General features: G+C 45.8%; 2 protein-coding genes across 5 annotated transcripts in view; one reads left to right on the top strand and one right to left on the bottom strand.

Annotated features, from left to right (window-relative positions):
* The window catches only part of P3H1 (prolyl 3-hydroxylase 1), a 21,159-nt gene extending 13,777 nt beyond the window's left edge, over window positions 1–7,382 (bottom strand). The window contains exons 1-2 of the mRNA XM_017541762.1: window positions 6,811–7,382; window positions 3,190–3,342 (exon numbers count right to left, since the gene is read on the bottom strand). Coding sequence (XP_017397251.1) covers window positions 3,190–3,342; window positions 6,811–7,275 — 618 coding nt within the window. The 5' untranslated portion in view covers window positions 7,276–7,382. The remainder of the gene's footprint in view (window positions 1–3,189; window positions 3,343–6,810) is intronic.
* Window positions 7,383–7,386: 4 nt separating this feature from the next.
* Window positions 7,387–10,176, top strand: part of CUNH1orf50 (chromosome unknown C1orf50 homolog) — an 8,573-nt gene continuing 5,783 nt past the window's right edge. The window contains exons 1-2 of one of the 4 annotated variants that reach the window (XM_017541764.2): window positions 7,557–7,683; window positions 7,811–7,926. In XM_017541764.2, the coding sequence (XP_017397253.1) occupies window positions 7,614–7,683; window positions 7,811–7,926 (186 nt within the window). In that variant the 5' untranslated portion in view covers window positions 7,557–7,613. Of the gene's footprint in view, window positions 7,693–7,810; window positions 7,927–10,176 lie in introns of all 4 variants that reach the window. The other 3 variants (XM_017541763.2, XM_037743173.1, XM_037743172.1) reach the window with 3 other exon arrangements.

The raw sequence follows: 10,176 nt of genomic DNA, 5'->3' as shown, positions 1-10,176 counted from the left end.
CATATCAAAATATATAAACATGTACGAAACATTTTATTGGCTGGGCAACGTTTGCACTGCCAGACGCGGAGCAGTCGTGGCTAGCGATTATGGTCGTAAAGTCAAATGGTCATAAGTTGCCTAGGTCATAAGTCAGTCAATATCTGTATGTATTTTGTGTCAAGCTGCATTAACTCTGGTTCTTCTCCATTCTTTCTGTCTTCTTAGCAAGATGTGTTTTCTAGTGAACTTACTTGGCTAACTCTATAAGTGGATGTGAATATAACTTAGGTGGAAGTATATTTAAGATAACCAATGTCATTGAAACAAAACCAGCAAAGTTTTTTTGAATTCATAATCTTATGAAGTCATATTACTTTTCATAATATAACTTATTTTTACATTTTAATTTTTTTATTTAGTTAAAATCTGTTCAAAATCTTTAGAGCCGTAGAGGACCAAGTTTATTCCATACTGTGTCAATATTGACTCAAAATTAAAATTATAGAATGTATGTTGTTAAAGCAAAAAATTTGCTATTTCCTGTAAAAGAAGGACTCAGGGGGGTGCAGGGAGAGGAATCTGCAGCGTTTCTCTAAGACCTCAGGGGTCTCAAGTTCTCCCGGATGTGAGAATCCAGGAATCCATATTGAGCTCCTCTCTTCTTTTGTTAGAAAATTTCCCAGCCTCTGCTTCTGCCATCTGCTGGTAGTTCAAACAGTTACATGTTTGAGTCTAAAACAAATTTTCTTTATTATTTTTTTTTAGGAACGATTTTGGGGAAATACCTTATGTGTATTTACCTGTAATATTTTGATGCAGTTTTCCTTGTTAGGTTTGATTATCTTTTGGAGGGATATTTTAGCCTTTTTTTTCAACTCTGTCTTTAGAGGAATACACAAGTCTGAAACTCAGAAAAGACAGAAGACTATGAGGCCAAAGCATATGCAGTGAAGAGGCAAGGGAGAGCCCTGTTCATGAAAGGCCTCTTGTGGTGGATGAGGAGTTCCCTGAGCTGTGAATGTTCCACATTTCATCCAAAGCCAGACATCTCACCTGATGTCTTTGGATGAAATGTGGAATAGGATTTTTTTCCTGCCATTTTATAATTAACACAACTTGACTGGGAGTTGAACAGACCCATATTCTACTGTAAGTCCCATTGTAAGGTTGGAGAATTGATTTCTAGACATCATTAAATTTCTTTCCAGCCCTAAAATTCTGCAGGTCCTTAACTCTAACAGGCGTCCTGGATTCATTCAAACTGCAACTCTTTCACCATTTATTATTCTCCCATTTCTTCCTGCTGATGTTTCCTAGTCTAAGGCATTCTCATTGTCTTGGGAAAAATTGAATTTTGTTGTGGTGGTGTTCACAAACAAATCCTTTCATTAAGTGAAGCCAGGCAAAAATGTTTAAAAGGAATGTAAAACACAGGAATTTTGTTTTCTGCCCCTTTTAGTCATCTTTCCTAATTTCCTTTAAAGCTGCCTTGGCCAGTTATTTTTCATCATTTTCTCAAAGAGAAAATGTAACCTGAGATTTTTTCTCTTTCTTTTTTACACAATGCAGAAGGCTGAGGGAGGGAAAGTGACTTATTTTAGGGACTGTCTAGTGGCAAAGCTCAACTAAAAGTTGCTGCTTCCCAGACCCTTTATTTAAAAATTCCAGCAATGCTTTTTTTTTTTTTAATCCTCTCAAGCTTAGGAACTCTATATTACGTTACATCTTAGAGAATTGGCACTTCACAGCTCTAATAAATGGTCGTGTTGGCAATTTCGTATAGTTAGCCTAATGTACTAGGACTCTAATATCATTTTAGATCGACTTTCAATGGTGAAAACAGTATTTTTCTTTAAAAGTTGTTTATTCCAAGCCGGGCACGGTGGCTCAAGCCTGTAATCCCAGCACTTTGGGAGGCCGAGGCGGGTGGATCACGAGGTCAAGAGATCGAGACCATCCTGGTCAACACGGTGAAACCCCGTCTCTACTAAAAAAATACAAAACATTAGCTGGGCATGGTGGCGCGTGCCTGTAATCCCAGTTACTCAGGAAGCTGAGGCAGGAGAATCGCCTGAACCCAGAAGGCGGAGGTTGCGGTGAGCCGAGATTGTGCCATTGCACTCCAGCCTGGGTAAGGAGCGAAACTCCGTCCAAAAAAAAAAAAAAAAAAAAAATTCTTATATTGTTTCTAATATTCCTATTTTATAATTAAAACATAAGGAACCATAACCTCTCCATAAAAGTGCTATATTATCACAGACAATCTCTCCTTTGCAACAGACTTTTCCTGTTAAATAAACAGAATAAGAACATTGAGGGACACTGTACCATTTATTGTAGTGAAAACAAAAAAGTACATGACAAAAAATGTGATTACTGAATTAATATGGTCTCTGGATAAGATGGACTATCATGTAGCCATAAACAATTATGTTTTCAAATAAAACTGAAGGTATCAGAAAAGATTCATGATAATACCGTTAGCTAAAAAATGATGACGGGGCTGGGGATGATGACTCACACCTGTAATCCCAGCACTTTGGGAGGCCAAAGCAGGAGGATCACTTGGGACCAGGAGTTTGGGCAACACAGTGAGACCCTGTCTCTACAAAAAATAAAAACAATAGCTGAGTGTGGTGGTGCATGCCTGTAGTCCCAGCTATTTGCGAGGCTGAGATGGGAGGATCACTTGAGCCCAGGAGATCAAGGCTGCAGTGAGCCTTGATCACATCACTGCACTCCAGCCTGGGCAATAAAGTGAGACCCTGCCTCAAAAAAAAAGATGATGAAAAATGCGTATACAGTATGACACTAAATTACATGAAAAAATTATATACAGAAGATTTAAAAAGCAGGACAAAATATAAACTGGTTTTCTTAAGGTGGCAGTGTTATGAATGATTACTTTTTGTTTTATACTTATCTACATTTCTACAATGTTATACAATGAACATTTATTACTTCTATAATGTAATTAGAAAACAACCCCAGTAATGTCATTTAAAAAAAAAAAAAAAGAAAGAACGCATGCCTGTAGTCCCAGCTTCTTAGGAGGCCGAGACTGGAGGGTCTCTTGAGTCCAGGAATTTGAGGTTACAGTGAGCTATGATCATGCCACTGCACTGCAGCCTGGGTGACAGAGCAAGACTGTGTCTCTAAAATGAATTTAAAAAGAAAGAGAGAAAGAAGGGATAAAGTTTTTTTCACCATATGGGGTTGAGCCTCAAGATCCTTGAAGTCGTCCTCCTTCACTCCAGACATGGTTTGGTAATAGTCTAGGTTCTGGCGCATCTCCATGTGCTCAGGATTGCCCACGAAGAAGGTGTGTGCTGCGGAGACAGCTTTCTCCAACTTGTTGATCTAAGAATGAAGCATGAGATGGTAACACTCACATCCAAACTCTACAGTTTGTGTCCACATGAGCAGTCCACATAAACCGGAAATCCCTGCTTCCCTGAGCCCTCCGCTCAGCATGCCCAGCTCCTGCCAGCCCCAGGAAGCACACCTATTGCAGGAACTACCCACCAGAGATTAGGAGTGCAGTGCCCTGGGCAGATTTGTAGCTCTTTCCCAAGTCAGGTTTAAGGGTGTTCCAAATTATAGGAAGTAGCAATGTTCTGTTTTAAAACAAAGGTCATATTGCAGGGGGAGTGCTGTGAAAGACTGACTGCCCATATAATATGTTTTCATGCTGGGCGCAGTGGCTCACGTCTGTAATCCTAGCATTTTGAGAGGTCGAAGCAGGTGGATCACTTGAGCTCAGGAGTTCGAGACCATCCTGGGCAACATGGCAAAACCTGTCTCTACAAAACACATAAAAATTACATGATGCTGTGTGCCTGTAGTCCCAGCTACTCCTCAGGCTGAGGTGGGAGGATTGCTTGAGCCTGGGAGGCAGAGGTTGCAGTGAGCCGAGATGGTGCCATAGCACTCCAGCTTAGGTGACAGAGCAAGACCCTGACATTCAGGGAAAAGGTGGGTAGTTAAAAATCCTAAGATACTTTACTAAGTCCAGATATAGTATTTTCTGACGCAAAGCTCAGGGCTCATGAGGTTCAAACAAATAGCTCTAAGAAATCTGAGAGGGTGACCCGGGGCAGTGGCTTGAGCCTCTAATCTTAGCACTTTGTGAGGCCGAGGCGGGTAGATCACTTGAGGTCAGGAGTTCGAGACCAGCCTGGCCAACCAGACAGGCCAGCCTGTCTCTGTTAAAAATACAAAAATTAGCCAGGCGTGGTGTCACACGCCTGTAATCCCAGCTACTTAGGAGGCTGAGGTAGGAGAATGGCTTGAACCAGGGAGGCGTGGATTGCAGTGAACCAAGATCATGCTACTGTACTCCAGCCTGGGCAACAGAGTGAGACTCGGTCTCCAAAAAAAAAAAAAAAAAGAAAAGAAAGAAAGAAAAGAAAAAGAAATCCGAGGGGGAGAAATAGGCTACAGACCACAACAATTCCCACAACAATGGACTCCAGCATATCAAAGTAACACAGGTTCATATTTAGAATCCAACCAAATAAATCACTGATGATCTAGTAATGAACTACTTCGACTCTGGTATCAAACAGACCAGCCGGCAGCAAGTCTGAGCTTAATGGCTGGGCAGTAGACAAGTTACTTAAAGTTTACTTTCTAAACTCAAGTTTCCCTAATCTATCATCTGGAGATAGCATTCTCCAGCTATCTTCTAGCATTGTTGAGAGTTCAATGAGATAATATACATGCAGCCTGTAATACATGGTGCTGGGCACAGATTAAGTGCTCGAATTTTAGGTGGTATGACTAATATGCTAAGAGAACTTATTTTCTTATCATGGATACTAGTAAAGGCACACTACAAGTCAGCCCTGGCTAGGTGACACAGGTAAATAACTCCCCATCTCTGTACCTCAGTTTCTTTAACTGTAAAATTAGAAATTTTCTCAGGTCTGTTCCTTTTAAGGAATTACTCTATTGCTTGTATCTTTCAGCTCTGCTCCTGTCTTTCTCTGTTCGCCCCCATGTCCTCACTCCTCTCTCTACCCCCAGCCTTCTTTACTTCCTAAGCACTGAGGCACTTAACCTCCTTTTCTTTTTTTGGAGATGGAGTTCAGCTTTTGTTGCCCAGGCTGGAGTGCAATGGCATGATCTTGGCTCACTGCCACCTCCACCTCCTGGGTTCAAGTGATTCTCCTGCCTCAGCTTCCCGAGTAGCTGGGATTACAGGTATGCACCACCACACCCGGCTAATTTTGTATTTTTAGTAGAGACAGGATTTCTCCATGTTGGTCAGGATGGTCTTGAACTCCTGACCTCAGGTGATCTGTCCACCTCGGCCTCCCAAAGAGCTGGGATTACAGGCGTGAGCCACTGCGCCCACCCCTCTCTTGTGGACAAATGCCCATCTGCTAATCATGTGCCCTGCCACCACTTTCTCCTTCTTCCAAGGTTTATTCACCATGGCTTCTTCCAGAATGCACGTTTTAAAACCCAAATCCGAGGATGGCTCCCTGAAGCCTGCAGAATTCTCTTCCAAATTTGGCCTCACTGACCTTTCTAGCTTCCTCTCCTACTGCTCCCCACATACATCTCGACATTGCAATCACAACTGATTTTTTTCCCTCTATCTGGAAGAACCTTCCTTCCTCTCCCCCTGGCAATACTTAGGACAGGCTTTAATACTACCTTTTCTTTGAAGTCTCTCTAATTTCTTTGAGACAAAGCTAGAGTCTCCCTCCTTTGTGATCCCACAGCCTTAAGATTATGCCCTTGCAGTAGCCCTTACTACAGTAACTCTTAACAGCAAAGCAAGACAAAGCAAAGACATTGGTCGAGCATTTAATTACTTGTACAAGAACTGGAATGCAGTAGATATGCAATACATGTTTGTCAAATAATTTTACATAGTGCTATGATGAAGCAACACAAACAAATTGTTTTGATTTCAAGTCCAACACTCTTCCGAGTAACTAGGAAAAATGAGGGGAACTATGGATAGAATGCTCTGGAGGGGTAGAAATCTGAGGTCCCCAAGAGTCTCTAAATCTCTCTTTAGGTTGAATTGAAGGTCTTTTAAAGTGCAGATATAACAGATAAAAAGCACAGCTCTTTCGCCCCCCATGCCCAATAAAGTGGGACCAATAACAGCTTCTACGTGACAGGATGTTGTGAAGATTAGGGCAAATGCATAAATAAATGCAAACTGCTTGAAACAGTGTCTGGATCATCATCATCATCATCACCACCATCACCACCACCAAACATGCCTGGAACGCTCCAAGCCCATGTGCACACTTGGACGCTTGGCACTCTGGCAGTCCTAAAAACACTAGTTTTCTTTGTAAACCTGACAGGCTAGCCAGAGGGTCCCCCCACAGGCAGGATCAGGCAGCCCCTGCTGGCGACGTGGCAACCTCACATCCTGAAAAAGAGCTGCTGCATCAAGCAGCAGGAAAAGCACCACTGGAAAACCAACCAGAAGGAAGATATTGTAGACCGCTACTAGCTTCTCACTAGGAAACTTACAATGACATCAGGATGGGTGACCCAAACTGCTACTTTAATTCCTTCCAGGAGATTTCCCGGGGAACCAAACGGCCATGGGTTTCGCTTGGCCTATGCCCTAACCCCAGCCTGGACCTATAGGGTTAGCATCTGCCCATGCGAACTGGGTGAGGCAGGTCTCCTGCTAGGGCCCTGCTCTCCCGGGTTTCGAGGAAATCTCCCCAGCTGGGTGGCCACTTTTCCCTCCCTGCGGACACTTCCCCGGCCCCCGAAGCTCCCCAAGTACCCTGCAACACTCCTCTCCCCAGAAGGACCCCGGCCGCCCGGCTCCGGGCAGGTCTGCACCTTGAAGTAGGCGACCTGCAGGTAGTTGTAGGGGCTCCGCTTGCGGAACTCCAGCTCCATCTCTTCGCTGAGCGAGTGGGCGGCCGGGGGCCCAAGGCAGCGGCGCAGGCAGGCGGCGCGGCGCAGGAGGCCCCCGAAGAAGCTCAGGTCCCGCAGGGCGGCAGCTCCCGAGGCCTGGGCCAGGCTCGGGGGCGAGTCGGGGTCCAGCTCCCATGGGAAGTCCGCGGCACATCGGGTGCGGCAGCGCAGGCGGAGGGCGCGGAGGGCGGCCCGGGAGCGCAGCGCCCGCTCCATGCTCAGGACCACCCCGGGCCAGTCCCCGCGCGCGTAGGCCGCGGTCCCCTCGGCGAAGAGCAGATCAGGCGTCACCATGCCCCATCCCGCCTCGGACTCGACCTCGGCCTGGGAGGCAGCGGCCACGAAAGCCAGCAGTGTGATCAGCAGCCTTAATGCGCATGCCGCCATCGCTTCCTCAGACTTAACAGGACCGCTAACCGCCCGCCACGGAGGCCGGAGTCCCGCCCCCGCCAAAGGCCCGCCTCCGGGCGAAGCCCCACCTCCCAAGCCGGGCGGCGCATGCCCAGAGGCTTGCACCGCCTCTTTTCCTTTCAGTCAACCTGGACCCTCCCTCCACCGCCCGTCAGCGGAACCCTGCGCTTCAGCTGGAGCCCCGCCTCCGAGTTCAGGCCAAGCTCAGTCGCTCTAACGCCCAATGGACAAGGAAGACGGAAGCTCCGCCCATGTGCCTTTATGCGCAGGCGCTCTCGACGCGCACCGCAAGGGAGTGGGAATAAGGCGCTGTTATGGAGGAGGCTGCAGCGCCGGGGCGGACCGAGGGGGTCCTTGAAAGGCAAGGAGCGCAGCCAGCTGCAGGTCAGGGAGGTATGCGGGTCGGGAGTCAGCAGGGGGAAGTCAGCCCTTGCGAGGCAGCCGGTCTCGGGGCTCCGCGGGAGGCCGAGGGCGGGAGCTCACGGCCTGTGTTCCTGGGTGTGTGTCGCAGGAGCCCTGGTGGAGCTCACCCCGACCCCCGGCGGCCTGGCCCTGGTGAGCCCTTACCACACCCACCGGGCCGGGGACCCTTTAGACCTCGTGGCGCTCGCAGAGCAGGTGCAGAAGGTGAGGAGGCGCGGCCGGGACAGCGAATAACCGTCTTCGTTCACGTTGTGCTCTGCGTCTTTCAGCTCAGACCTCTCTACCACCTAGTGTGGGGGTGGCATTTGCTCTTGTCTCCATTTTACAGACGAGTAAAGTCGACTGTCACTGCAAGTCGGTGGCCTGACTCGAATGATCTTCTGGGATCAAAGGCTCCTCCTCCAACTTCAACTTGAGTGCCCATAATCTCCCTTCGTGGGAAGGTTTACAGAACACTTTAGTGTTCATTATTTAATTTGCACTTTCGGACAGCCTTGTGAGGTAGGCAGTACAGAAGTTATTCTTCCCATTTGACACATAAAGAAAAGTTCCCCAGGAGCTTATTTTAAGCTGCTTCCTATAAGGTCTTTGTTACCTGAGAGTTTAAACATCTTCTGGCAGGACAAAGACTCCAAGTTCCGTCCTCATTAAACAGTATTAGCAAGCCCAGTGCTTACATATGGATAAGTAAAATAAGGAAATGTAAAATAATGGAAAAAACACTGGAAGTTTGGACACATGAGTATTAATCCCACTTTTGATACTAACTTGCAGTGCGACTTGAGGCAGATTACTTCTCTCTGGGCTTCAGCTACTTTATTTGTGAAGTGAAAGGTTTGAAGTAGGAGAGCTCCAAGATCTAAAGCTTTGTCATTATTCAGTGAAAAACCAGATTCCTTCTTATCTCTTCTCAAGACTTCCAGTTGTACACCCTCTTCAGTGTGCACAAATGGTGGGTCCTGCTGCTTTAAAGATTATGATGGCCCCTTATCCCTGTATACACTATCAGATTTGGCCTTGATTAATGTTCAAAGGTCTTTGCTTTGCTCAAAATTAATTAATGTGCTCAAATTCCCTCACATCTCTCTTTTTTAAAATGATCCTAGACAGTGGTTTTTTGTTTTTGTTTTTGTTTTTTAAAAAAGAAACATTCAGATACTTAGGAAGTTTCCATTAATTCAAAACTTGTGCTTGCTTCTTTTTGGAGAGCTGAGGAGCAAAGTGCAACTTTTATGGGTTAAGAGAATATGTGTCTAGTCAATCAGATTGTTCTTATTGAGAGGGAGGCTGCTAGGGACAGAATCTTGTGCACACAACATATTCATGTGCTATTGAATGACCGTCATGTTTACTACAATGGCCTGAACAGATGGAAGAAAGAACACAGTTTTTGTCTTTTATCCTATAATCTAGTGAAATACAGAGGATGCATTCTTGTGCTGCCTCTGTTTCCCCAATACAGTCTGTCTTTGAGAAGCCGAAGAAAAAACTTTAGAGACAAACAAATTGAATCAAACATTTACTATCTAAAATGTAATTTTTGGTCGGGCGCCATGACTCACACCCGTAATCCCAGCACTATGGGGCCAAGGCAGGTGGATCATTTGAAGTCAGGAGTTTCAGATCAGCCTGGCTAACATGGTGAAACCCTGTCTCTAATAAAAATGCAAAAATTAGCTGGATGTCATGGCTCACGCCTGTAGTCCCAGCTACTCGGGAGGCTGAAGCATGAGAATCGCTTTAGTCCAGGAGACAGAGGTTGCAGTGAGCCGAGATTGCGCCATTGCATTCCAGCATGGGTGACAGAGTAAGACTCTTAAAAAAAAAAATGAGGCCAGGTTCTGTGGCTCACCCCTGTAATCCTAGCACTTTGGGAGGCTGAGGCCGATGGATTGCCTGAGCTCAGGAGAGTCCAGCTTGGGCAACATAATAAAACCCTGTCTCTACTAAAATACAAAAAATTAGCTGGGCACGGCAGTGTGTGCTTATATGTTTGTAGTCCCAGCTACTTGGGAGGCTGAGGCAGGAGAATTGCTTGAACCTGGAAGGTGGAGGCTGCAGTGATCTGGCATCATGCCTATTGCACTCCAGCCTGAGAGACACAGAGTGAGGCTCCATCTCCAGAAAAAAAAAAGTACTTTTTAGCAGGACTGACCCAGGTATTGGTGTGTGTTCAGAAAGCTCAGGAGGCCTGGTATTAAGACATGAATTTTGGAATCAGACTGATCTGTGTTCAGATCCTTTAACTGCTGTTTATTATCTGTGAAACCTTGGATAGGTTGCCTCATGTCTATGAGTCTTAATTCCTAAAATGAGAAAGTGAGGTTATTATCTCCAACTTCGTAAAGGTATGAGAAGTAAATGAGATGAATGTAAAGGGCTTCAGAGTGGTTGAGGCCAGGGTTAGTGCTTAGTAGTCGTAGGTACTCTTCCCTTTCTTTTTTTTTTTTTTTT

Source organism: Cebus imitator, unplaced genomic scaffold (assembly GCF_001604975.1).
Source record: "Cebus imitator isolate Cc_AM_T3 unplaced genomic scaffold, Cebus_imitator-1.0 Scaffold136, whole genome shotgun sequence".
Lineage (NCBI taxonomy): Eukaryota > Metazoa > Chordata > Mammalia > Primates > Cebidae > Cebus > Cebus imitator.
Note: the sequence above shows the minus strand (reverse complement) of the source record. Positions and strands in the feature narration are given on the sequence as shown.